Source organism: Mustela erminea, chromosome 3, assembly GCF_009829155.1.
Source record: "Mustela erminea isolate mMusErm1 chromosome 3, mMusErm1.Pri, whole genome shotgun sequence".
Taxonomy (NCBI): Eukaryota; Metazoa; Chordata; class Mammalia; order Carnivora; family Mustelidae; genus Mustela; species Mustela erminea.
In genome coordinates, this window is record NC_045616.1 from 121,982,377 (window position 1) to 122,010,250 (window position 27,874).

Consider the following 27,874-nt stretch of genomic DNA (forward strand, 5'->3'; position numbering starts at 1 on the left):
ATGGAATTACCAAATGGACTAGGAATTCCACTCTTAGTAAATACGGAAGAGAATTGAAGAAAAGTCCTCACACCAGCATTTGTACATAAATGTTGATAACAGCACCGTTCACAATGGCCAAAAAGAGGAAACAACCTAAGTGTCCATCAGCTGATGAGTGGATAAGCAAAAGGTGATAGATACACACACAATAAAATATTATTCAACCGGACACCTGGGTGGCTCAGTTGGTTAAGCAACTGCCTTGGGCTCAGGTCATGATCCTGGAGTCCCAGGATCAAGTCCCACATCAGGCCTTCTGCTCATCAGGGAGCCGGCTTCTCCCTCTGCCCCTTGCCCCTTTCATGCTCACACTCTCTCTCTCTCAAATAAATAAAATCTTAAAAAAAAAATTATTCAACCATAAAAAGAATAAAGTACAGACACACGCAGCAACACGAAGGAACTTCAAGACCACTGTCATGATGGCTAATCTTACATGTCGGGTTGACTGGGCTAAGGGATGCCCAGAGAGCTGATAAAACATCCTTTCTGGGTGTGTCTGTGATCATTAGCATTTGATTCACTGAGAGATTAGGATTTGGTACAGTAGACTAAGGAGCTGCCCTCACCAGTGTGGTCAGGCATCATGCAATCCATGGAGGGCCAAATGGAACAAATGAGAGAAAGGGTAAATTCAGCTTTCTCTCTTCTTGAGCCAGGATGTCTATCTTTTCCTGCTCTCAGACCCACAGCCCCTTATTTGCAGGCCTGCAGATTCCAGCGGAATCACACCAGTGGCCCTCCTGGTTCTCCAGCTTGCAGACAGCAGATTATAGGACTTCTCAGCCTCCATAAAATGCCTGAGCCAATTCCTATAACAAATCTCGTCCTACATCTATTTCTATATACCCTGTTGGTTCTGTTTCTCTGGAGAACCCTAATGTAATCATACTAAATGAAAGGAGCCAGACCTGAAAGGTCACACATTAGTATCATTTCATGTATATGGCCCATTCAGAATAGACAAATCCGTAGAGGCAGAAAAGCAGATTGGTAGTTTGCAGGGGTTGGGTGCCGGGAGGATACAGCGTACTTGCTTAGTGGGTTCAGGGTTTCTTTTAGGGAGATGAAACTGGTTTGGAACTATGCAGGGGGGGTGGTTAGATAAGAATATGAATGTACTAAATGTCACTGAATCGTTCACTTTAAAATGGTTAATTTTCTGTGATGTGAATTTTACCCCCAAAGAAAGAAAACAAATGGCATGTCCCTCCTCTACTCAGCACTCTGCAACAGCTTCCCAAATGCCTCAGAGTAAAACACAAAGTCCTTACAAGGACCCACAAACCCCCTTCCCCACCCCCATTTGATCTGGTCCCTCCTTATCTCTGTTTTCCCTGTACTCCCCCTCCCTCTCACTCCACTCCAGCCACACAGGCCTCCTTACAGCCCTGCTCCCCCCTCCGACTCGCCTCTGAGCATTTGTTCCAGCTGTTTCCTCTGGCTGAGATGCTCTTCCTACAGCTTGGCGACCATCCTTACCTCTTCCACATTGTTCCAGTCTCCCCCTCTCTTAGAGCAAAGAGTCTTACCCTGCAGATGATCTCATCTTTCTTTGGAGGGCTCCAACGGCAGATTCATTGGCACTGATTGAAAAATTCCTAATTGACCAGTTAAGATGACATTTCTGGGGGAGGTTGAAACAGATTAAGGATTAATCCCCAAGCCACTGTTTATGAATTCAGTCTCAATGACACTATTTCGCGCCAGCGGTTTCATTTTTAACAGATCTCATCATAAGGTAATTATGTTAACTTCTTCTTAGTCTCCAACTAGATTCCATTCATCTTTCTGGTTACAACTTAACATCACTCGCATTTGGATGGGCTGGGCTGGGTTCATCTGCTGTGAGCCAGCATTGCACCTTATAGATTACGACTATCCAGACTGTATTGTAACAATGACCTAACCATCTGTCTTCTGTGAGAGTGAACATGAGACCAATTAACAGGAGAAAATCAAATTTAGTTTCATACTTAAGGGGAATCCATACAGACATGGAAATTCCGAAGACACTGAGGAACATGACACTTCAGTGAGCTGGGGGTAGGGTAGGGCTCTGAGGAAGACTATTAGCAGGAAGGTGAGAGATGTCTGGAAAATAAAATTTGCCATGTTATGAGGATAAGTTTAGGTAAATTGGAATGTCTTATTAAAAGTTCTCTTCTTGTTGGGATTGGGAGGGAGACAAACCATAAGAGACTCTTCATCTCATGAAAAAAACTGAGGGTTGCTGGTGGGGGGGGCGGTAGGAAGAGGGTGGTTGGGTTATGGACGTTGGGGAGGTACGTGCTATGGTGAGTGCTGTGAAATGTGTAAGTTTGATGATTCACAGACCTGTACCTCTGGGGCAAATAATACATTATATGTTAATAAAAACAAGTTATCTTCTTGGATGCCTGGGTGGTGGGTCCATTGAGCATCCAACTCTTTAAAACAAAAAATTTTATTCATTTATTTGACAGAGAGAGAGAGCACAAGCAGGGGAAGTGGCAAGGGAGCAGGTGAAGCAGGCTCCCCACTGAGCAGGCAGCCTGACGGACTGGGGACTCAATCCCAGGACCCTGGGATCATGACCTGAGCCGAAGGCAGAAGCTTAACTGACAGAGCCACTCAGGTGCCCCTGAGCATCCAACTCTTGATTTTGGCTTAGATCATCATCTTAGGGGTCCTGAGATTGGCCCCCTGTTGGTCTGCACACTCAGTGGGGAGTCTGCTTGAGGATTCTCTCCATCTCCCTCTGCTCTTCCCTCGTGCAAGCATGTGCTCTCGTGCCCTCTCTCACTCTCTCCCTCTCTCAAATAAATAAATAAATCCTTAAAAAAAAAAAGAGAGTTCTCTTCTTGGTACAGGCTCTTTCCACTGTACATTTAGGAGATAAAGAGCTTTTCCTGAATCTGTTTTTTTTTTTTTTTAAGATTTTATTTATTTATTTGACAGAGAGAGATCACAAGTAGACAGAGAGGCAGGCAGAGAGAGAGAGGGAAGCAGGCTCCCCGCTGAGCAGAGAGCCCGATGCGGGCCTCGATCCCAGGACCCTGAGATCCATGACCTGAGCCGAAGGCAGCAGCTTAACCCACTGAGCCACCCAGGCGCCCCTGAATCTGGTTTTAATTCAAAATAATCTTCATGCCAAAGTGGTCCATCTTGGAGCAGCCTGCCCTTGGCCCTTCCAAACAGATGAAAGGACATGCTTTCCAACCAGGTCTCCTTGCCGGAGGCTTGGAGGACTCTGAACTAGTGACAGATTGAGGACAGCCCTTGGACAAGGCTTTGATCGTCACTATCTCTTGGATGAGCAAATTTATAATCAAAGAAGTTAAGTGTCTTGCCCATGCAAACAGCACGTGAGTGGCAGCCCCGGGTCGTCATCAGTCTACCTTTTCACCAAAGCAGAGCTTCTATGGAGGTATAGGGGATGGGAGATACTACTGACCTTCACTGTGGGGCCACCTCCCCCAGGAAGTCTCAACAAATACCCTGGGGGACAACCATTCTGTTCCCTCTGGATTCCCAAATCGTTTATCATTTTCTGTGTTGTAGCATTTTCCACCCAGCCCTGGCTTTAAGTGCTGTTCTCTGCCTTTCCTCTGAACTACGCACTTCCCAGAGCCAAGCCTCAGTGAGCATCCCTGGGGAGTCACTAGGCCCAGGTTAGAATCCCAGCTCCACAAATGACTAGCCGCGTCACACTGGTCAAATAACTGGACGTCTCTGGGATCTCCCGCTCCCCAAAGTGGGTAAGTAATGTCACCAGCCTGGCGGGGCTACTGTGGAATGTAATCGATCAGGCAGATAAAGTGCTCGGCCTCAATTTTGTCTCGACGTTCTGTTTCTCAATAAAGCTTTGGTGACTGGTTGGAATTTGGGGGGAAATGTCCAGATCAGGGAATTGGAAGCTCTGACTTCTGGCCCTGAGTGGCCGTGTGACCTTGGTCAAATCCCCCTACATTCTCTAGATCTCGGCCGGGGTCTGAGCACTGCCTAGGTTCTCCTGGCTAGGCCCTTCTTGGCCCGTGACATTCTAAGTTCCAGGAGCGAATGAACTTGGGGGGTGGGGTTGGAGGAGGGAAGGCGGGGCGAGTCGGATTGGCCTGGGCGCGCCACGTGTCCCGCTGGGGAGCCGCCCGCTGTCCTCCCCGCCAGCCCCGCTCTGCGGCTGCTGCTACCGCTGGGCTAACGGGCTCTCACCCTGCGAGCTCCTCGTCGGCGCCCGCGTCTGCCGGTTCGCTACAGGAAGCCTCCGCCGCGCGGTGAGTGGGTTGAGGCGGGAGAGGGGACCGCATCAGGGGACCCTCCCCCCTCCTGGGGGCTGCAGGGAACGTGGGGACCAGCGATAAACGCCCAGTCATCGCCGACCTGTGCCTCGCGGGACTCCGGGGTGGGGCGAAGGCAGGTGGCTGGCGCGGGCAAGTGGGGGACCGCAGGGGCGGGAACCCGAGAGGGTCGCAGGCTGCACGTGTCTGGGGGAGCGCAGTGGAACCAATCTAGGGCGGCGGGAGCTGAAGAGAAGGCTGGGGGGATGGGAGGGGAACGGGGAAGGGGAGTGGAAGGGAGGGCACGGGGGGACGGGGCGGACTCTGGCGCGGGTGTGGTCCAGGGGCCGGGGGCATTCGGACGGAGGCAGCGCTGGATGCTGGCGGCGCTTTGGATGGGGTGGGAGGCTGGAGAGAAATTCGAAGACCTGGGGTTGGGGGCAACCGGACCGGGGGCGGGGGGGTGGTGGGGGGCGGGTCTAAGGACCGCAGGGAAGGGTGTGGCTGAGGCCTAAGACTGAGGCATGCAGGAAGAGGCAGACCCTCCACAGCCGCTGGCGAAGTGGATTGTGTGTGTTGGGAGTGGGGCTCTCGGAGTGCAGACCCTTGGGGGACTGGCTTGTTCACACCCCAGGAGACCTCCTCTCCCCTTTGAACCACTGCGGGCCTGAAGGGGACTCGCAGCTGGGCGCTCAGGGCATATGCCCCACCCTTCTTCCTGCTCCCCGGAAGCCCAGTTTAGGCCTTCCCGAAGCTTAGGTCTTCAGATAACTCCCAAAATACCAGCAATGGACTGAAGTGCCCCGAATCCAGTCCCAGCTCCTCCATCGACCTGCAGCTGTGACCTTGAATCAGTTTTCCTTCTCCCTGTCTCAGCTTATTCCAAGTCCGGAGCTGATAAACCCAGCCCCTCTCCGTGGAAATGATGGCTGTCGTTAACGTTGATTTACTTGTCAGCTGCAAGGAATGATTACAGATTTGGGAGGTCTTCATTACAGACTTGCCAAGCCTGGGCTATGCTGGTAGGCCCTGTAAGGGGAGTGGAGGGGTCCTTTGGGAAGAGAATCTAGCCTCTGCTTGCTTCCTAGCCCCTCCTTTTCTCTAAAGCCCCGCGGGTCTTCTCTGACTATTCCAAATTTGGACGTATGGCTCCGGGGTTGGCCAAAGGACTCGGGTTTCCTCAGCCTGCCATTTTTTTTCACTCACTTCCCCCTCCTGCCGCACCCAAAGCGCACCTGAAATTGCTGACCCCACTGACCCAGAAGGGATATCCTGCCCTGCTTTGCCCTTCCAGGTGAATGACCCTTCCAGCTGCAGCTCCCACAGACCGTGCCCTTCTGGCTGGCAGGCCCTGTGCCATGCAAAAGGGCACTGGCCTGCGAGTCCTTGGAAAGCAGGGTTACTGTTCCGGTGCTGGAGGGGTCCTGGGGCAAGGTTCTTCCCTGCCTGGGCCTTGGTTAACCATCTGTATAGCAAAGGCTGCTGAACCGCCTGCCCCTTCCAGCGCTGGCACTCTAGGATTCAGCTGTTCTAAGACTTAGGATTCTGGGAGTTGGGTGGGGCTGGGGAGGGAGGCCGAGGCCTGCATCCCCCTCTGCAGCTGTGGCAGTCACTCATCTTCCTCTGCCTTCCACCCTTTGTTCCCAAAGTACTGGCTGCTTGGATTCACAAACTATTTGTGGTTTCTGGGTAAGGGCAATAGCTCTTGCTGGGGCAAAATGTGGATACCAGTGTGCAGAGGAGGGGGTTGTCCTGGGGAAGGGCGGGACCTCACCTGTGGGAGCGGACCCCGGGAAGGGGTGGAAGAGGCTCTGCAGAGTTGGGGAGCTGCCAGCACCAGGAGCATCCGCACTGCAGCACCCAGCAGGAGCCTTGGGCCACCTGGCTCCAACCCCCCTGCCCCGCCCTGCGTGGGTGGGTGGGCACACCCACTCCCTCTAGGCCTTGGTTCCTTCCTCCCTAGAGGGGCAAGAGATGTGCCCAGGGCACAGCTGGTAAAATGGGTTGGGGCTGCATGACTCCTCATGTTGCATTATTCTAGGACTTTCTGGGGAGGCCCAGGGGTATCACTTAGCCTCACCCCACCCAGCTTCTCCAAGATACTTCCTGGGTGGGGACAAAGTGCAGGATGTGGTCTGTACCCTGATTTCTAAGCATGCAAGTCCGAGTCTTGTCTGCACCCCTGCCACCCCCACCATGGTGGAGAGGAAGTCTGGGGGGAGGGGGGCAAGTCCTCTATGCTTGTAAACTTCTTGGCCTGGAATCCTGCCGCACTGCATTTCCTTTCTGCCGGGGATTGAGAAGCTTCCACAGAGACTGGCTGGGGAGGAATGACTGTCTTTGGGTTCTTTGAGCCTCAGATAACCCGTCTGTAGAAAAGAGGATGAGGCTGGTCCCCACGTCGTGAGATTGTAAGATGGCAGATGTGAAAGTGTCTTGTGAACTGCAGAGTGCAGGGCACCGAGAAGCAAGTGCTGCTGTTGTCCTCTGGAAGGGTGTGGTGCTTGAGAAGGCAGGTGACCTGAGCCTTGGGTTCCTCATCTGTAAAATGGGTGTCCTGGGACCTCTTAAGTTATAATTAAATCGTAACGTCCGTTATTTACTGAACCTTGCAACTTGCCAGGCTGAACCCTTGATAGATTGGATGCTGCTGCCGTGTCCATTTTGCAGCTGTGGAACGTCAGCGCTCTGAAGTTTAGGGGAGAAATACTACTAAATGCACGTGTGTTTCCCATGAGTCATGGCCAATTCCTCAGCTCTAGGTGTGTCTTCTTTTCATCCTCACCATGACTCCTCTGAAACAGGCGCTATCTTTATCTTGTTTTACATATGAGGCTCAGTACTTGCCCAAGGCCACACAGCTCCTGAAGAGCGGGTCAGGCTTCAGTCCCAGGAGGGGCTGTTCCAGCCCCTGTCCTGTTAGGCACTACGCTTCTCTGTCTCTCACAAAAGTCACCGGAACAGGGATTCAAACCCCTGGTCCATCCACTTCCAAGCCTGGGGCAGCCTCTGATGATCTAACTGGGGCCTTGCCCAGCCCTGAGATCAATGGTTCTGGGTCAGGAGCAGGAAAGACATTGCTCTCTAAGAAACCCGAGTGTCTCCTGTCTCGAGCTGGAGGGGGTGTGCCCAGGCTCAGGGCCAGGAATGGCTTTTACCCGGGCTTCATCAGAGGCTAACTCCCCGAGGCCAGTGGGGCTGGTCCTAGTATCTTCCCGCAGGCTGGGGGAGGTGCCATCAGGAAAGGGGGAGGGAAGGATCCCCATCTTACAGGCCTGGGGCCTCTGAAGTCCAGTGCACACGTCCTGGGAGGGACTAAGATCATTTTCTGGGGTACAGGAAGAAATTATTAGGCCTCTTACTATATATGCTTTTAATCTCATGCTTATAAAATATATTTTTATCATGACGAATACTCACTATTTTTTCCTTGGTTACTGGTGGCACATAGGATCAAAAAGATGACAGATTACAGCAGCAGATTGCCAGCGTTGTGTGTGTGGGAGACTCAGCTGTCTCATTTTTTTATTCTATCCCCATCTCCTACCAATGAACATGCTCAGTAAGGATTTTGTTGAAAATTGAGCTCCTGCTTAATCACTAATTTTCTTTACCACATTAGGTAAATTGTACTTAAACCTCAAGTCATTGCCTCTCCTGGCTATAGAATGAGGAATAAAGCACAGTTTGAAGACCCCTAGACTGGATGTCCTTTTATTGTGTGATTTCCCCCCCCCCCCCCCCCCCCGGGCAAAGTGTTCACTAAAGGAGCATTAAAACAACTCAGTGCATTTCACCCAACAATCCTTATGAGCCACACCCTGTAGTAAGGGGTGCAGCAAAGAAGCAGACACAGTAATCTTTAAGGAACAGTAAAGTCGGGGCACCTGGGTAGCTCAGTGGGTTAAAGCCTCTGCCTTCGGCTCAGGTCATGATCTCAGGGTCCTGGGATATCATCGGGCTCTCTGCTCAGCGGGGAGCCTGCTTCCCCCTCTCTCTCTGCCTGCCTCTCTGCCTACTTGTGATCTCTGTCAAATAAATAAATAAAATCTTTAAAAAAAAAAAAGAAAGAAAGAAATAGTAAAGTCATGATTCAGAAGATAGAAAAGTGATCACGTGCCAAAAATTTTATTCTAGTCACTTACTAATGACTGGACAGCCAGATGTTCTGACCAGCTTGAAAGAGGATCAGTGGACACTTTTATTAAAAGGAATGTACAAATGGAGGCAAACTGGTTTTTCTGGTGGAAGGGGAGGGAGATTAATTGGACCTTCACCAAATAGAACACTGAGCACGTCTGTAAGAATTATTTTGCATTACCATCATTTACCTACAAATTACTGAGCTGTAAAATTGCTCAGACTGAAATCATAACCTGGAGAGGTTGAAGTCGAGATTTTTTTCCTAGAATACTTTGGAGGCAGGCAGCCTCCATCTACTCAAGGAATGATGAAATCCACAATGGTTGAATCCAAGCCAGTCAAAAGTAGGTGGTTTCTGAGTGCTCTGGGGGTTCAAAGGAGAGAGAAATCCCTTTTGGCTTCCTGGAAGAGTTGAAAGAATCACCTAGGAAAATTTTAAAAAATTGCCAAAGTCCAGGCCTCACCCCAGAACTGATGAATCAGAATCTCAGGGAGTTGACCTTATGCTTTGGTAGATTGGAAAAACTCCCCAGGTGGGATTCATGAAGCCAGGATGGAAAGCTTGATGCTGGAAGGCTGGATAGGCAATGCTGGTAGAAGAGGTTCTTGGCTTGGTGGGGCAGGGAAGGGGTGAAAAGGAAAGAGGGGAAGGCAGATAAATCAGGAAGGATGTCGCAGGCCTTCAGTGCTGAGCAACAAGGGCCTGCATTAAAGGGGGTCACGGGATTAAAGGGGGTCACGGGACACAGCTCAAGTTAGAGTTCCCAGGGCTCCCCTGGGGTACAGAGTTCTGGGGGAGTTTTTGCATGACCTTCCATGTTATTTTTGATTTTTCTCAAATTGCCTTCCTGCACAGTCTGGTTTCGCCCCCTTATACCCAGTATTTCCTCCCACCCTAAAAGCATGCTCTTCCTCCAATGCATGCAAGATACCTTCGGAGGACAAAAATGCTTCTTCTTAGGCTGGTGTTTCTGTTCTGTCTGATATTCCCTCTCTCCTCCATCGGCTTCATTCTATGACATCCAGACTCTTGCTTGTGCCCACCTATTGGCCTGAACCCCTAACATGTATCTTTAACTTGATACACACATCACACATTCAATGAGAAAGGAAAAGGTTATAAAAAAAATTTAGAAAGTTGTAGTGTTTTTGTCCTGCACTCCCATGTCTCATTGTGCCCAGAACCCCACCAATCACAAGTGACTGGGATGACAGAAGCCACCCCATATTAAACATTAAATGTGTTCCTGGACCAGCTGAGTATTTTACCTGCATCGGCCCATTGAATTTTCACAGAAAACCTTATGAGATTAGCATTTTCTAGATGAAGAAACTGAGTCGAGAGAAATAACAGAACTTGCCCTAGGTCACGAACTAGGAATTTTCTAATTCAGATTGGAACTCAGGCCAGGACTGTAAAGCCTGCATTCTTTATTATGATGCCATGCTGCCTCCCTTGTAAATGTTTGGGTTTATCATAATAAAAGCTACCATTTCCTGAACCTTTACTTTATAATAGGCACTGGGCTTAGGGCTCTTCATCTGCTGTTTCATTTATTTCTCAGTGTTTTGGGATAATTTTTATGTGCATTTTGCAGGTGTGGGTACTGAGATTCAGTGAGCGTAATTTACCTAAATCACAAATGGGAGGGGGGTGGTGCAGAGCTGTGATTCACAGTAAGGTTCAACCTCAAAGCCCATGCCTCTTGCATAAATTAGCAAGACCTTTCCCCTGTCCAGTTCTTGGTTTCCCTAACTCTTTTTTTTTCTTTCCTTTTTTTTTTTAAGACAAGGGAGTGTTTTTATTTTTTTATTTTTATTTTTTTTTTAAGATTTCATTTATTTATTTGACAGAGAGACAGTGAAAGGAGGAACACAAGCAGGGGGAGTGAGAGGAGGAAGAAGCAGACCTCCCTCCAAGCAGGAGCCCGATGTGGGACTCGATCCCAGGACCTTGGGATCATGGCCTAGGCTGAACGACTGAGGTACCCAGGTGCCCGGTTTCCCCATATCTTGCACTTGGCCAGTGGCAAGACACATGTCCTGCCAGCTCTGGTGTTTTCTCTACCCCAGAGCTTTCCTCCTGGGATCAGTCTGGAGCTCCCAAAGGGGAAGGAAGGAAACATGATTGCTTGTGGGCTAAAGGGCTAAGGCAGGGGCAGGCCATGGTAGCATAAAGCTAGGAGACTCTACCCTAAAATGGATTTCTGGAATGATCAGCCACGATGAGCCCTCCTGGATAGGCAGGTCAGAAGAGGTTCAGGGTTTCTTGGAGGAGAGAGGCACAGGTTTAGAGTGGCCATGGCTGCCAGTCTTGAGAAGCTATTTCAGCCAGGATGATAAAACTTGCATATTGGATAGGGGGAGGTTTGAGGGAAGAACCCTCCTGGGACTGATATCCTGAGATTCTGCTGTGAAAATCCATGGTTGGAATCTATAAAAGCCTTTCTCATCCACTCTGGATATGCCTGAAGAGATAGTGATATTATCCCCATTTTATAGATGAAGAAACCGAGGTCCAGAGAGAGAACCTGACTTGTCTGAGGTTACAGACAGATTGGGAACCACACCTAGGTCTTTTTCTTTGGCCTCTCCCTAATGTCCTTCCTGTTGCAGCCAATGTCCACAGTTGCGTGGGGGCTTTGGACCTGGGGCTCGGAGACACAGATACTGGCCATGGTCTGGGCCTTGGCAAGTCACTTACCCTCCCTGAGATGTCTTTACCTCACCCAGAAAGTGAGGGGCCTGATGTAGTAGTGGATGCTTAAAGGGACGCCTGGGTGGCTCAGTTGGTTAAGTAGTGGATGCTTAAGAAACCCTGGGATTCTGAAACATTGTACATTAAACTTTTATTCAGCCAATTTGAGAGGTAGGGTCTAGGTTGCTCTGGGAGAGAACAGAGATCCTTGTTAAGCCAGGTAAACAGCACCGCTATGATTAGTTCCAGAGTTTTCCTGAGTCCACAGAGCCTACAGAGGTCCCCTTCCCTCCCCCCCCACACCCCTAAACTGCAGTCTCCACATCTAGTTCTGGAAGAAGCTTGCTTTCTGTGTATATACAAGACTGTACTTACATGAAGCACATATAAACCGCTCTCTGAGCTGAGAATATTTTCCCAAAGACTCAGAGGCCCTTCCTCCAAGCTGTCTCTCCTTGAAAAGGGGCTCTTGTCCAGACAGACCTGGGCTGCAGCCAGCAGCTGAAGTTTCCAGCAACAAGGCCAAAGGAAAACGCTTCCAGTGTGGAGGTGCAGGAGACAGGCCTCAGCCCTCCTTGCCCATGGGACTTCCTGGGCCTCCTTTGGTCCTTGTTGCTGTGCTGGACTTGGGGGTCTCTCACAGCCTGCCCACACCGTGCCCCAGGCAGGGAAAGCCGGAGCTGGCTCCTGGCCAGACCCTGTGGTAGATGTGGTTCCCCATCCCCTGCAGGGGGAGTTTCCACTTTCTGGTGAGAGTTGCACATTTATACAGAGGGGCCCCTGGTTGTCAGGGAAATAGCAGTGTTTCCTCCAGCTCTGCTGGGGTTGCAGGCAGATCTCTGTCCTCTGCTGTTCCTCCTCAGCCCCACCTCCTGTCTGTCTGCTGACCACTATATGGGGACTCACCATCAGGCACTGGAGCTACAGGCAAACACGACAAAGCCGGGTCAGAACTTCCCACCAATACAGTGAATGCCTAGTGTCCTGGGCTCTGCCCTTGGCATAAATTAATGTCTCATCCTCCAACAGCCCTACAAGGCAGGAAAGGGCAAGCCCCAGTTTTGTCCATGAGGTGACCTTGAACTCAGAGATGAGCAATGTGTTCAAGGTCATGGAGCTAATAAGTAACAAAATGTATTTCAGTCTAGTCCTGTCCATCTGACTCCAAAACCTGTCTTCTCCTTACTGTGTTGCACCGTCCCCAGCAGGATTATGGGCTGAGGTCAGGAAGGGCCAAGTTCACCTAAGTTGTTGTTTTTGGTTTTTGTTTTTTGGTAGTGGGATATGTGGGGAATGGAAAGCATTGAGCTGAAATGCCACCCTGGTTTTCTTCTAGTTCAACTAACTCCTTGTAGGTCTTACTGAATAAGCCAGATAGAGTTCATTATTCTCATTTTTAAAAAGTAATACACAGACATGGTTTAAAAAGATCAAATGGTACCGTCCGGACTGAAATGGAAAGGACTGGCCCGTCTTTCTCCTCTTGTTTCGGGAGAATGGCTTCACTTAGACCTTTGCCTTCCTGCTGGGCGTGCTCACCCGTCTGGGCCCCTTTTCTTCCCATTTCCAAGCCAGTGACAGCCCTTTCTCCATTTCTTTTTAGGTGTAAGACACTTGTTTATTTCTTCCCTCTAGATCCTGTCTGCTACACCCCCCCGCCCTTTTTTTTCTTAAGATTTTATTTATTTGACAGAGAGAGACACAGCGAGAGAGGAAACACAAGCAGGAAGACAAGGAGAGGGAAAGCAGGCTTCCCGCTGAGCAGGGAGCCCGAAGTGGGACTCAATCCCACAACCTGGGATCATTACCTGAGCTGAAGACAGACGCTTAATGACTGAGCCACCCAGGCATCCCTTCAACATCCTCTTTGAAAGCTCTTATCTCCTGTTTGTCCTCACAGGGAAGAATCCAGAGCCTTTACCATGGCCTCAGGCACTGGTCCCATGCCCCCATTCCCTGCTGCCCCTCTAGCCATCCTGAGTCCCTTGACCACCCCCCGCCCCAGTAGCCACGTGGTTCGTGATCCTCTGACCACTTGGCCTAGGCTACTACTCCTTGTCACTCTCTTCTGACCAAGCGTTATCTTTTTCCCTTACTTCTTGCCATTTGTATTTGTTATTCTTACCCATTATAGAGTAAGCTGCAGAAAAGCAGGGTTTTAAAAATCTCTTTTATTGATTGCTCTACCTCAGTGCCAGAGCAATGCCTAATCAGAGCAAATGCTCAGCAAATGCGCACTGACTTACCCGGAACCGGAAGCTAGTCCTTCAGATATTTGCAGCAGGTGGCCCAGAGCCCTTGGAGCATTCTCGTCTGCAGAAAGTTAAGCCCAGGCTTCTGGAACCCTTCCTGGTGACTTAGCATAGAGCATGTGTGGTGCAGATAGCTTGCACTCTGGAATCTGCACTTCGTTGAATTCAGTTTTAAGCTGTGTGACTTTGGGTAAATGCACAACCTCCCTGACTTCCCATCCTCCATTTCCTCCTCTAGGGAAAGGGGAAATCTGATGCTGGGAAAGATCACCGTGAGGATTAAGTGGGACATGTGGGAAAGTGCCCTGCATGGCCTGGAAGAGTCATGTGCTCAGTGGCCATGCCCTGTCTCAGTTCCCAGTCCCTCTCTCATAGTGGTGTGAGTGTCTGGACCAGGCCAGTCTCTCCATTGTCTTCAGAAAAAGGCATCTAGCCCCAAGGCAGGTCTGGGTGTAATTTAACCTAAAGGGCTGGGTGCAGCTGGAAAGCAGCAGGGGGAGCATACCTTCCCTTGGGAGGTTAGAAGGATGAGGAAATTGGGGGAAATCATGGAGGGAACCAGATCTCATGGGTCTCTTTCTTCCCCACAGTGTTCCCTGCTGCAGAACCTGAGACCATGGCCAAACCAGCACAGGTAAGGAGCATCTCCCCTCCTGGAGGCTGTGGTCTGCATTTCCTGGGCTCTTATAGTCCCTAGGTCTGCTCTGCAGATCTCTGGTACCTTTCTCTAGAAAGGAGCGGGACAGGTTCTTAGGCTTTGCTTGCTCCCGTTACAAGTCACACTCTTTTCTGTTGCAAGTGCCCAGTGACCACACACAACATCCTAAGCAGAAGAAAGAGATGTGTACTGGCTTACGTGACTGACAGTCCAGGGCTTCAGGTTTGGCTGGTTCCAGGGACCCAGTTGATATTGTCAGGATTCTGCCTCTGTGAATTGAACTTACTCTGGGTGGCTTCCTTTGTGGGTGGTCCTTCCCTGATTTGGGACTCCAGCCACCAGCCACCATGGAGGAAACAATATAATTTATTTACTTTATATCACTTTATAAAGTGATTCCAGGGCAAATCCTAGGTTTCGTTCTCAGTGGCTGGACTGGTGGTGACCTGGATTCAGGTGGTAGAGTTGGTCCTACCCAAACTGCATGGCCTTAGAAGTGGTTCCCCAGCATGAGAGGGTTCTCTCTGCTTTGGAGCTGGAGGTGTTTCTTGTCACATGCATCTGGAATTAAGTTTCCCTGCTTAGGACACCCCCGTCTTTCATGCTGCAGGACCACTTTGCTAGGCAGTAGAAATGGAGATGTGACAGAGCTTTTACTTTTGGGTGTGGCCAGGATCAGGTTTTGTCCTTGCGCAGAGCTGGGTGTCCTGTGCCAAGCTTCACCCGAGACTGACCCCCATTGGCTTGCATTAGAAAAGGAGATCCGGCTGCTACAGTGCTGGGATGGCGAAGGGAGAATGAAACCAAGGGACGCCTGACTAGGCCCCTTTTGCTCCTCGCTTCAGTCACAGAGCTACTGGCCATGGACATAATAGAAATACTGTGTGATCTTGGGAGAGTTCATTACCCTCTCTGGGCCTCTGTTTTCATGACTCGTCACCCAGTGAACAAGGGCCTTAAGGATATCAATTCACAATTTTTGAAGAGCACAGTGTGTCACGTGACGCAGGATCGGTACTCAAGAGTCCCCTCCCTATCACCCTCTGAGGAGTGTCCTTTGCACAAGTGGCCTCTCTGACCGGGAGGAGAAAGTGTTAGTGGTTACGGGCAAAGGTCCAAGCCATAGCTTGCTGTTCCCCATTTTCCGTATGTAGTCATACCGCAGCTACTTCCTGGGAGGACTTCAAAGTGCAGGGTTCTGCAAGACCTGAGTGGCCAGAGCAGATCCTGGGAGAGCAGATGGGCCAGGACCCAGGGTGTGGGTCTTTGCAATCCTGCTCCAGTGTTCCCGGCCATACTCAGGCCTGGCTGACCCGTGGTTTCTTGTTGCCACGGACCAGGGGCCTGCAGACATTCTGCAAGCAAGAGTCCCACAGTGGCAGGGCCTTGGGGTTCCCTCATCCCATGAGATGAGCTGGAATCCCCCACACACGGCACTCGTGCCCTGGCGGAGGCTATAAGGGAGCTACGTGGGCATGCGGGTGGAGGAAACGGGGAAAGGGTCCTGGAGAGTTACTGGGGGAGAATAGGGAGCTGATGTGCTCTGGGGAGAGGGGATGTTGGAACAGATGGCCAGAGAGGAGAGGGTGTGTTGCGGGGGGTGGGGGGGGGGTGGGCAACAAAGGTAATTTGGCACACTGGGAGTGCAAGGGTTTGGGCAAGAGAGGAGTTTGCAGAAACAAAGCCAGGGAGTCTGAGCAAGGTCTTCCTTCCATTCTTGAGCTGAAGTTGGTATCCATTGCTTCCAATTATGGACACCCCAGTTCTGCATCTTGTGCGCCCCTTTCCCCACACGCCCCCATGCACACATGCACAGAATAAGGCACTCCCTCTTTTCTCTGCTCCAGATCACCCCCCAGTTAGTTCTGCTGTGTTAATGGTGCTCTTCTCCCTGTCTTTCCTTCTAGAAGAAGGGAACTGGGGACCCACAGTTGTGACAAAATAGTGTGGGGACAGAAAGGTCCCAGACGCATGGCTCTGCGGCGTTCATGCCACAGGGATGGTCTGGGGTGGAACTTGCTGGGGGCATGAGAACACTGGGGACCGGGCAAAGGGGCAGGCACTGGTGCCCGGAACTCCAGCCGCTGCAGAGATGAGGGCCCAGTCAGGTGTGATCACAGGAGCTCTGAGGAGGCGTCCTGGCCTGGCAGCCGGCTCTCAGGAGAGGCCAAGGCTTCCGCTCCCGCAATAGCTGGGATGGGTCCCAAGACCTCAGAGCCCCAGGGCCCAGGCCGCTCACCAGCTGGCAGCAGGACCTGCTGAATATTTCAGGGTGGAAAGTCCCTTCTGTGCTCTCCCATCCCTGGGGTCATGGTGTCTAATGCCGGGATCCTGCCTGCGGGAGGAGCACAGGCCATCTAGGTGAGGCGGGGAAGTGTGGTCGCAGACTTCATCAGGTTGGCGTGAGGATGACTGATCGTGGGAACCCAGGCCTGGGTGATTTGAGGGCCTGTCTCTGTGCCTCTGAATGTGACCAGTGCTAAGGCCCCCCATGTCCGCCTCTTCTAGTGGCTGTGATCCCGAGGGCCCCTGGGAGAGTTGATTATCCTTATGCAAAGACACACCTGGGAACCTGGCCTCGCTCCTCACTAAACCGGTCTCGAAGGGAACATTTGGCTCCAGCTCCCTGTCAGTCATTCCCTTCCCCCTGGAGGATATGGCCTCATCTTTCAGTGGCAGCCCTGGCCCGGCTGCCTGCTGTGGAAGGAGGGGCCGGCTGAGGTGGAGGAGCAGCAGTTGTTGGGGGTGGGGAGCTGGCGGGGAGCTGGCGGGGAGCTGGCGGGGAGCTGGGCTGGCTGCTGAGGCCTCGGCCCTTCCACCTTCTCTTCTCGTTCCTTCCTGGCAGCTTGGAGTCCCACGGTCTTGGCGACCTGGGGTGTCTGCACCGAGCGCTGAAGAATCTGGGCGGCCTCCCCGATGTTCTCGCCTGCTCTTGCCTCCAGGGCTTGACTGTGCTGAATGAAGCCTTCCCCCTCTCTGCTGTTCTGTCCACTGCCCCCTCCTTTGGGGCCCCCCGCTGTCACTCGTCCTTTAGGACTCAGTGTAGATGTCCCAGCCAGGAAATCTAATTCATTCTGCTCAGAATATACTCGGTCATTCATCCATTCCTGTGCCTGTCCCTCTGGGAAACATATTCATTGGGGGCTTGGTTGTGCCAGGCTTTGTGCCAGGAGTTGGGAGGCATCCGTGAGCAAGACAGACAATCCTAGGGCTTTCTAAAGGGACTGACTCTTTTCTGGTCTGGGTGTTTGGCCCGCGTTTCTCCTGTGTCCAAGGGCGCGATCGGGTTGCAGGGGACTCACGGATGGCGGGAAGAGGGCCGTGTCCCTTTCTGGTCACCCGCCCTGTCAGAACTTTAAATAGCCACCCTGCGCCCACGCATGCATACCTCAGAGGAGCAGCAGCTGCAGACAAACCAGGGGGCAGCCACACGTCTGGCCAGGTCCTTCACTGTGCGCACCGGGAGACACAGGAGGTGGTTGGAGGCTCATCTTTGCACTTGCTTCTTACCCCTTTAAGGTGCACTGTATGTGGGCCACCCCAGTCCTTGCCTGGAGCCTTTCCTGGCCCCCTCCCCTAGCCAGAATCGGCCTCCACTATTTTCCCAAATCACCCTGCCTCCGTCTTAGGGTATCAGTGATAGTTCTATGCTGATTTGTGTGCTTGTCTCTCTCCTCTGGGTTCAAAGCTCATGAAAGACAGGGGCAGGTCTTTCTTCCTGAATCTTCTGCCCTTTGCATTGGGGCTGGCCCAGGCTGAGCACCCTTTCACCGTGCCATGGGTTCCGGCATCCCTAGCCCTCCTAGCTCTCAGCCCCCCTCCCAGCCCCTTGCTTCTCTGGGGTCATGTAGCTGACCCACATCTGACTTCTCTGTGAACCAGCCCATTGTGCATTCAGATTCAATGTCTGAGATACTCTGGCCCTGCCTCTCCTCCCGTTCACCCTGAAGACCCAGCCAGCTTGTCCTCAGATGCCAGCTGCCAGCTCAGTTTACCAGGCCCAAGGGGCATTATCTTTTCTTGGCACTGATTCTGAGGGTGGCTCCGGGCTTCCCTTGGGCCATGACCTCACCCTCAGATGCCAGTGGCTGGAAGGTTGCTGGAGCTGGAGAGCAGAGGGGACTGGGCCAGAGATCTGGGCTCTGTGGGGCCCTCAGCAAGACGCTTTCCTTCTTTGGGCTCAGTTTCTGTGTTTTTGTGATACAGATAATATTAAGTGCTTCTGCAAGTTGGAATCCCAGTAAAGGAGGCAAAAGGGCTTTGTAGACTGTAAAGTGCCATAAAAATATGAGGAGCTCCTGTAACTCTTACAGGGATCATTCCTACCCCTTGCACTCAGCCTGGCTTTCTCCTCCCTCCTGGGTCCTGGGAAGCTTGTACTGTGCTGTGGGCTGGACGGACCCACCGTCCCACAGGGCAAGGGTGCAGTCCTCGGGATGGGCTGTGGCAGGAGGGTCCAGGGAGAGCTGTCCCTACCCTTGCTTGGGCTTCCTGTAGTCAGGGCTTAATTTCGGTGGAAGGGAACTCAGCCTAGACTCTGCCTATTGCCAGGGCTGAGAGTGTGATCGGGGGGTTGGGGCTGGGAACCCCGTTTAAGGCCATGGTCAGCGGCTTACCTTCTGCTTTTTCTCTCCCCAGGGTGCCAAGTACCGTGGCTCCATTCACGATTTCCCAGACTTTGACCCCAGCCAGGATGCCGAGGCCCTGTACACCGCCATGAAGGGCTTTGGTGGGTGCTCAGTCACCAGCGTGGGGGCGTTCCCCCATGGGGGCCCAGGCCAGAGCCCGTCTGGGGGCGAGGGTGGGGGTAAGGTGTGGAGATGGGCTCACTCATCTTTTGTCTCCCGTTTTTACTATTTTTCATCATTTTCTAATGAAATATTCCAGACCAACCCAAAGGTCTAAGGAATAATAGAATCTTCTCCTGCAGGCCTGCCACGCAACTTGACAACTAGCCCGGGCTTCCTCATGGAGTTGAAAGCTCCTTGGAAGGTCCCCTCCGGAAGCTTCAGCCCTGCCTTCCCCTTGGGGGGATCTGCTAACCCGAGCTTGATGCTGATGATTCTCTTTTATTTTTCTTGTTGTTGAAAGAACCCTATCTTGGGTGTTAAGATGCCTGGGGTTTTCTAAGCCAAGTCTCACTGTGAAAGTTGAAGTGAGTCCTTGCTGCTCTCTGGGACTCATTTTCCTAACAGGTCTGATGAGGGGCTGGATCACAGGCCCTCTGAGCCCAAATGCTGTGGGTGCTGTGATCCTTCTCAGTCGGGGCTTGACCGGTCTCCATAGATCCTCCGCCACCGACATCCCCGCCTGATGAACAGAGAAGGCTGGTGCTGAGGACGGCAGGGAGCAGTCCTGGTGGGCTTCCTGGAGGCTGGTTGGGAGAGGGTCACCAGTGCCCTCCTGTCTTCCAGGCAGTGACAAGGAGGCCATCCTGGAGCTCATCACTTCTCGGAGCAACAGACAGCGACAGGAGATCTGTCAGAGCTACAAGTCCCTCTATGGCAAGGTAACCATGGCGACCGCGGGGCAGGTGGGGCGGGCCTGTGCATTCATTCAGGGTCTCTCCTGTTGTATCCTCATTCAGCCTCCGTGCTAGCCAGGCCCCATTCAGCCACAGATACATCCATGGTACTTGCTGTGTGCTTGGGCACTGGCTGGGTGCTGGTGCCCACAGGTGAAGGGGACCGGCGAGGTGTGCACCCGTGGATTTCCAGATGGTGGGAGAGACACCCCATAAGCAAGGGAACAAACAGTGCTGCGGGGAGAGGCCCGGTGCCATGGGCTTGACTCCTGCACCGCCATCTGCTCATTACGTAGCTTTGGGCAATTTCCCTGACGTCTCTACACCCATTTCTTAGGGTTGATGAGAGCCCATACCTCCCAGACTGACACTGCCATGGGCTTACGTAGCCTGGTGCCTTACAGAGCAGGTGCTCTTTAAATGTAATTCTTATCCTAAGTGCTCCTCCTCTTCCTCCTCCATCTCCTTCTCCCTCCCCACCCCTGACCCCCGACCCAGGACCTCATTGCTGACTTGAAGTATGAGCTGACGGGAAAGTTTGAACGACTGATTGTGGGTCTCATGAGGCCACTTGCCTATTGTGATGCCAAGGAAATTAAAGACGCCATCTCGGTAAGGAAGCATGGGTCTGCGTGTGTGTTGAGTGGGGGTGTGATGTGTGGGGCAGATTCTGGTCTCTGCAGCAAGTACTCACAGAGCGCAGCTGTAAGAGGCTCAAACCCTGTCCCAGAGGAGTGCCACGGTCTCCTTCAGATGGCCAGATGTGGGACAGATGTTGGCGGGAGACAGACCTCAACACAGCAGCTTCCAGCCCTGAGGAAGCAGGATATAGGGGCATAAAGACAAGTTGTGCCCAACATTCCAAGGCCAAGGGCATACTAAAGGAGGGCAGCAGGGCAGGCTCAGGGTGGCTTGAGAGGCGTCACGGAAGATGAGAGATCAAGTCACACCCAGAAGCCCCGGGGAGGATTTGGTTGATCAGAGTGGGAGGGTCCTTCCAGCTGGGTAAGAGGTCAGCAGAGATGGTGGGAGTGTGTTCAGGTCAGGAAGCGTGGCTAGCTCTGGTTGAAGGAGAGGGTGGCTCCCTAGCAAGTGGGGAGAAAGCAAAGCCCTTCAGTGCATCTGCACTTTATTGTCTGTAAAGTGCCTTGACCTTTGTCCCAGATGACTGTTCAACATGAATTTACTTGCCATATTGTAAGTTTAACGATGAGAGAGATCGCCTTTTCAATCTCCTTTTGATTTTGGCAGAGCCACTGGCATAATTTCCATTTCACGGATGAAAAAACAGGGGCCCAGAAAGACATTTTTTTTTTTAAAGATTTCATTTATTTATTTGAGAGAGAGACAGTGAGAGAGAACATGACCAAGGAGAAGGTCAGAGGGAGAAGCAGACTCCCCATGGAGCTGGGAGCCTGATATGGGACTCGATCCTGGGACTCCAGGATCATGACCTGAGCCGAAGGCAGTCGTCCAACCAACTGAGCCACCCAGGCGCCCCAGGCGCCCCAGACATTTTTTTTTTTAAAGATTGTATTTATTTATTTGAGAGAGAGACCATGAGAGAGAGCATGAGTGAGGAGAAGGTCAGAGAGAGAAGCAGACTCCCCGTGGAGCTGAGAGCCCGATGTGGGACTCGATCCTGAGACTCCAGGATTATGACCCAAGTCGAAGGTAGTCGTCCAATCAACTGAGCCACCCTGGCGTCCCCAGAAAGACGTTTCTTAATGAAAGGTCAAAGCAAGCTGCTGGCAGAGGCAGGACTAGAACCTATGTCTTCTGAGTCTCAGGGCAGCAGCTCCAGTCTGGTGCCCAAGAGCTGTGGTAGGGGCACCCTGAGTGTTGGGAGTGTCATAGCTCTGGCCACTCTAGGAAGGCAACCCATGGTTGCTGGTGGCCTCCCATCCCAGCCCTGACTCCGATGTCCCTTCTGTTCTCCCAGGGTATCGGCACCGATGAGAAGTGTCTCATTGAGATCTTGGCTTCTCGGACCAATGAGCAGATCCACGAGCTGGTGGCAGCATACAAAGATGGTGAGATGGGCAGGAGGGGCCATTCAGGACTTAGCTATGAAATGAGGGTAATTCCAAGAGTAGGGACGCTAAGGCTACCCATCCGCCCTCTTTCCTCTTGCCCTCTGATCTAACTGTCGTTTCTCCTTGTCAGAAATAGCTGCTCTGTGCAATGTTCTAGGTTCTCAGAATATGGTGGTGGGCAGAACCCATGTAGTCCCTGCCTCTTCGAATGTACAGATTAGTGAGATAACAAGGGATACAGACAATACGCAGGTCAACACGATGATAACACATTGTTACACAATGAAGTAACAAGAATCAGACTTTAATTCTGGAGGACGTTCTCCAGATAAGTGTGTTGGGAGGGAATGAGGAGTCCGTTGTGTAAGGAATAGGGAGAAGATCCTGGCAGGCAGAGGGAATGGCAAGCCCAAAGGCCCTGGGGCAGAAATGAGCCTAGTAGCTAGTGTGAGGCCAGAGTGGTAAAGGGCAAGGCAGGATCACACATGGCCTTTCAGCCCAAGAGAAAGAGGCGATGCTTGATTCTAAGTCTAGCGGGAAGCAGGGGAGCCTGTGATCGGAGAGAGCTTTAAAAGTCACCCTTGTTGCTGTGGATTGGAGAGGGAGGGGGAACAGAAGCAGGGGAAATAGTTAAAAGGCTCTAGCCACTGTCCAGGTATGTGACCACAGTACCTGGAGTGGGATGGCACAGGTGTAGATGGAGGAAGTAGACAGGTTCCATCTCAGTGTGTCAGGGGTCAGTGCAGAAACCTGTGAGAGTACATGTTGGGTCTTTCCGTGACAGCCCGGAGCCTGGATGCTGGGATCATACTGGGGACAACAGGGACCTTTATCCTGGATCCCTGAGGTCTCACGGGGATGGGACTAGAGCTTGTGTTCCTTTCCTGCAGCCTATGAGAGAGACCTGGAGGCTGACATCATTGGTGACACCTCTGGCCACTTCCAGAAGATGCTCGTGGTCCTGCTCCAGGTTGGTCCACATTGGGGTCCTCCCAGAAGTTCCCTACCAGAGTGCGGGCAGAGGGCCATGGGTACCATCTGCCTCTTGTCCCAGACAGGGTGGCCTGTGAGAGGTTCCTTGGTGGCTCCTCGGGTATAAAGTCCTCCTCAGCTGTGGCTACTCCCCAATTGCCCATTTATCCTTGAACTTGAGGTGTTTTCTCTCTCTCACCTGGGTGTGGAATCCGAGCTTGGAGGGGTTTGCTGTGTCGCCCCTGGTTTGTGCAGGCAGGTGATCCACATATCCCTTTGCACACATCTCTGCTCTCTTGTGCCCAGGAAAATCTTCCCCTGTGACCTCCATCCTCTCTTCACACCCACCCCTCCCCCTCCTCTCCAGGCCTCCCTCCCGCCATTGCTTCCCCAGCCACGGCTGCCACGGCTGGCACGGCCGGCACGTCCACGAGTCACCCGCAGGGATGTGACATTTCTGGGGCTGCCTGCACTGCGTCTCCCACAGCCAAGCCCTGCGGCTCCTCCCTCCCATCCCCAGAGACATAAGAAGGACCATGAAGTCAGGGCTGCAGACTGGTTTCCATTTGCCAAGCTGTTTTTTTTTTCTCCCTGGTTTTCCTACACAATGTTTTTTTTTAAATATTTGAGTTAGTTACTAACATTTAAAAATGGGGAATTTTTGCTCAAAAGCCAGATTTCTACATTCTTCAGAATAATGGAAAGTTCCGGCACCAGCAGGCCTGCATTTTGTATGGCTGCAGGGCGCTGGAAAACATGACCCACCCTGCTGCTTCCCCTTCACCTGCCCGGCTCCCCGGAAATTCTCGCACTGAGCAGTTTCAAGCCCAGGTCCAAGGACCACGCTTGTGGGAAGCTTTATATAGGAATTAAGCCACTTCTCTGTTTCTTTCACTTCCTCTGCTCCCATACACAGTTGACCCCAGCTGCTCCCAGGTCGTTTTCTCCATTGCCATAGCAACCCATATCCCACAGTAAGCAGCTGGGGGATTACCGGAAACAGCAGGAATGGGCAAGTGTGACCTTTGCCCCCAAGTTCAAAGCCGTTTGTTCTGGAGAGTTCCAGCTCCTTTTCAACATCTAACACCAGGCGGGCAGTGCCACAGCATGGATTGTGAATGTGCGGGCTCTGTCTTCTGAAGCTGTGTCCCCAGGAGAGCCCGGGGCTTTGAGATCCTGAGATTCATAGTCCAGGGGAGGAGGAGAGAAGCGTAGGCCTGACCCGCGCCCACGGAAGCACGATGCCCGCTTGGGCTGGCCCCATCCCTTGCGAGTTCCTTTGTTGGATGGGGCACTGAGCCTGGGCGGAGCAGCAGAAACACCAATAGCATTGTGTGCCTTCACTGCTTGTGAGCTCGGATCTCAGGGCCCAAGTCTCAGATCCTCCCTGCTGAGTTTTCTGGGTCAAGGTCTGTGAGCCCCCAGTGGAACGCCGGTGTGCAATCTTTTTAGCCCTGTAGTATCATTTTCCACGGGCATCGTGAGCCATACCAGGATTTGTATTGGGTCCTGTTCTCAGTACAGGCTCTGGCTGGCTCTGGGATGGGGCACCTAGAGGGACCTTGGTCATTCTCAGGACTCTCCCCTTTGTTCTCAACTCCGAGGATGAAGGGAAAAGCCAACAAACCCCATGATTCCCCACAAAATAGATGCTTCAGTCTTGATGTAGTGGCAGCTGAAGTCACTGCTCCAAGACCCGCCTGGGCCACCATACTTTCTCTACTGTCCTGTTCTCTCCCTGGTATCCACACCACTCCCATCTCCCTGGCCCTGGTATGTGAATCCCGTGTCCCTGTGTTTCTGCTCAGGGAACCAGGGAGGCGGATGATGTTGTGAGCGAGGACTTGGTACAGCAGGACGTCCAGGTAAACCAGCACTGACCAGGGGCTCTTGGGGCACAGCAAGGGAACCCCGAGAGCTAGTAGCTTGGGGATCCGGGGAAGGGCTGGGGGCCGAGTAATTTGCATCAAATACCAGAAATAACTGACTCATGGCCAGCGTTTTATACAGTGCTTTGTTGAAGAAAGGACTTAAATTGTCTTTCAAAGGTACGCAACATATATAAAGTTGGTGAGATATATTTTGGAGCTTTTGTCATTTGTTCCTTTATTCATTCAGTTAACTAATATGTGTTGAATACCTACTATGTGCCGGGCACTCTGCCAAGCACTGGGGGATCACTACTGATTAAAATCACACAGTACCAGGAGAGAAAGGCATATATTAATCATACAAACACCGTCTCTAGGGATATAGCATTACGTTCAAGGTGTTTTGAGCCCCACTGTGTGCATGCAACACTGCAAGGGTAGATACAGAGAATGCTAAGACATAGTCCCTGTCTTTGAGGAGCCCATGCCGTAGTGGGAGGACAGGCTTATAAAGAAGTTGTTATAACATACAGTGGAGCAAAGCAATAGAGAAGTAGAAAACTATGGGAGCCTAGAAGAGGGAAGGAGGGGAAGAAAGGACTTCACCTTGGGGACATCAGGAAGTGCTTCAGGAACAAACGGGACATTTAATCTGGGCCTTGAACGTTGAGTCGGAGTTTCCCCAGAAAGAAAGGAGGGTATGCAGGTGTATGCAGAGGTCCTGAGGCTACCAGTTACTCGTATGTTCAGGGATTCAGCAGCAGTTGATTCGCTTGGCCAGCAAGTTCTGTCTCCTTTCCATGAAGTCCTTCCTCTTCCCCTTCAGGACCTGTACGAGGCAGGGGAACTGAAATGGGGAACAGATGAAGCCCAGTTCATTTACATTTTGGGAAATCGCAGCAAGCAGCATCTTCGGTTGGGTAAGTTCCAGAGAACAAGGACCTACAGCTGCTCCCCTGGACTTGTGCCAACAATTCCATTCTTTTTTTCCTTTGCTACTAATAGAGCAGGGTAGTTACTTCACCTACAAAGCAAGTACTAGTCCTGATTTTATTAGATGGTGGTTTGTATAGTCCCTCAGGAAAGTCATTGACAGGATGCTTAACCTTCCCAGCTGAATACCTGCTTCCTGTTGGAGTGTGAGGTACACATAAGTCCCTCACGTCATACACGGCCTAACTGCATGGTGGCTGGTGGTGTGCTTGACCTTCCTGCTGGCCAGCTCCTCAAAGACCAGCCCTGACTTCATGGTGGGCACTCTGGTCCTGGCCTCCCCTTCTGAAGTCCTGGCTTCTCCTGCCTTCTGGGGCACTCTCAACACCCCTGTCTCTCTGACTCAGTGTTTGATGAGTATCTGAAGACCACTGGGAAGCCAATCGAAGCCAGCATCCGAGGAGAGCTGTCTGGGGACTTCGAGAAGCTGATGCTGGCTGTGGGTATGTCCTGACCTTGCATTCCCAGGGGCTTTGGGGGATTCTGGGATTCTGGCCCAGGAACAAGAGGCCAAGAATGGGAAAGAGGGATTACATGATCTGGAGGCAGGAAGGAGAAAATCGGACGCGCAGTGAGTTCTGCGGGTTGGCCAAGGCCACATGAAGTCAGGGAGGCAGGGAGTGGAGCCTTGGGGGGCTGACTTCCTGCCACTCCCTCCTGTGAGATAGAGCAGGTGGGGCGAGATAGAGCTGTGAGCCCGGGCCCAGAGGAAAAACCAGCAGGAGAGCAGATTTGTGTGGGGCCCATACCACATGCTGGGTGCTGTGTGGAGTTTAATCTTGAAAAAAGACCCAGGAGAGGGGCATGATCTCCATTTCACAGATAAGGAGACCGTATCTCGCAGAGGCTATGTCACTTGCCAAGGGGTAGTTCAGTCATGACTTGGGGTATCATAGGCACAGGGCACACCAGGATCTGACTAGTCAGTTGGTTGACCCAAGATTCCAACCCAGGACTTCTCCCAAATCTGCTCTTGACTTGGGACAAGTCTCCTGTCCTCTCTGGGCTTCAGTTCCCTCATCTGATAAATGGGGGTGGGGGTGAGGCCCTGCCTGACCCAGAGGCCCTCAGAAGCTCGACATGGCAAGAGGCAGTCTGTCCGAGTCTGGGGAGGGTTGTGTGCATGTTTCCTGGGGGAGAGCTCTAGCCCCAGCCTCATCCTCCTGACCAGAGCTGTCCCCAACCCACTCTGCTTTAGGCAGTCAGGTTCTGGCCTGCTCTCCTAGCAGGATCCAAAGTGACGTAGCTGCTGATACCCTTGTGGCCGCAGCAGGACGTACAGAAACACCCCTCCCAGCTCTACCGCAGGTGCTGCCCCCCACCTGGGCCTGCTCCCTACCAGCCCCCCAGCGGACTAGAAAGACAAAGTGGGTCTTTAAGAGGCACAGCCCACATTTCACCGGCCCAGTTCCTGATTTCTCGAAGTTCTGGGTTTGTGTTAAAGGGGGTGGCGCCTTGGGTGATCAAGAGCCTGGATCCATCCTGGGTTTGCCCTTTGTGGTCCCCAAGGGGTAGGAATAAAGAAGGGGTCAGTCCACCCCAACCCATTCCGAGACAGCTGGAGTAACTCCGCCTCTCCTTCCCTCTTCCCAGTGAAATGTGTCCGAAGCACTCCAGAATATTTTGCGGAAAGGCTCTTCAAAGCGATGAAGGTGTGTATGTGTATGTGGGATCAGTGGGAAAGAGCTGTGGAGGGGGTCTCTGCCCATTTCCATGGGACTGTAGAGACATTCTGACAAGTCTGTAGGGCCCACTGGCCAAAGAGAGCCCTCGTGATTGACTACAGGAGAGAGTGACGGCCCTTTTTCCAGGCGAGCTCCTGAGCTTGGGTCGCTGTCCGGGCGCACGCCTGCCCACCCAGATACCTGCTCCCGCCTCGTGATTGATAACAGGGTGTTATGACAGCTCGCACTGGACCCATCCAGCCAGAGGAGCTAGAAACCCACACATTTCAAAAATATTAATTGACCAGAATTTTCTGTACAGTGGATGTAGATTAGACCGCTTTGGAAGATACTTGTCGTTGTTGGCTAAGACTCGCAATGTTTACCCCTGTGACCCAGCGATTCTACCCTAAGCATGTACATGAGAACAGTGATTCCCACTGTTTTGCCCACAGGACACACAGAAACTGATGATAGTTCTGTAGCACAACAGGACTCATGAATGCAGAGGCCACAGATCCAAGGCCCAGGAGCTCAGGCCTTCGTGGCGTCAGTCGGCCATCCCAAGGGCAAGGGAAATATGGCCCATTCTCTTTCGGGCAGCTCAGCCGGGGAGAGAAGGTTCCTGTGTGCATGCATTCCAAAGAATGTGGCAGTTTCTTCTAAATTTTTTCCTAGAAAAAATTTAGAAACAACCCAGTGTCCATCAGGCGTAGCAAAAGAAATAAATGCAAAGTGGTTTGTTTAGTGTTCCAAGATATCTAA

At 52.0% G+C, this 27,874-nt stretch overlaps 1 protein-coding gene across 4 annotated transcripts in view; it reads left to right on the forward strand.

Annotated features, from left to right (window-relative positions):
• Positions 1–4,155: 4,155 nt before the first annotated feature.
• The window catches only part of ANXA6 (annexin A6), a 46,730-nt gene continuing 23,011 nt past the window's right edge, over positions 4,156–27,874 (forward strand). For 2 of the 4 annotated variants that reach the window (XM_032337271.1, XM_032337273.1), the window contains exons 1-11: positions 4,157–4,295; positions 13,982–14,025; positions 18,688–18,778; positions 19,464–19,558; positions 20,072–20,185; positions 21,516–21,606; positions 22,500–22,579; positions 24,390–24,446; positions 25,279–25,372; positions 25,793–25,888; positions 27,039–27,097. In XM_032337271.1, coding sequence (XP_032193162.1) covers positions 14,008–14,025; positions 18,688–18,778; positions 19,464–19,558; positions 20,072–20,185; positions 21,516–21,606; positions 22,500–22,579; positions 24,390–24,446; positions 25,279–25,372; positions 25,793–25,888; positions 27,039–27,097 — 795 coding nt within the window. In that variant the 5' untranslated portion in view covers positions 4,157–4,295; positions 13,982–14,007. Of the gene's footprint in view, positions 4,296–13,750; positions 13,771–13,981; positions 14,026–18,687; positions 18,779–19,463; positions 19,559–20,071; positions 20,186–21,515; positions 21,607–22,499; positions 22,580–24,389; positions 24,447–25,278; positions 25,373–25,792; positions 25,889–27,038; positions 27,098–27,874 lie in introns of those variants that run through there. The other 2 variants (XM_032337274.1, XM_032337272.1) reach the window with 2 other exon arrangements.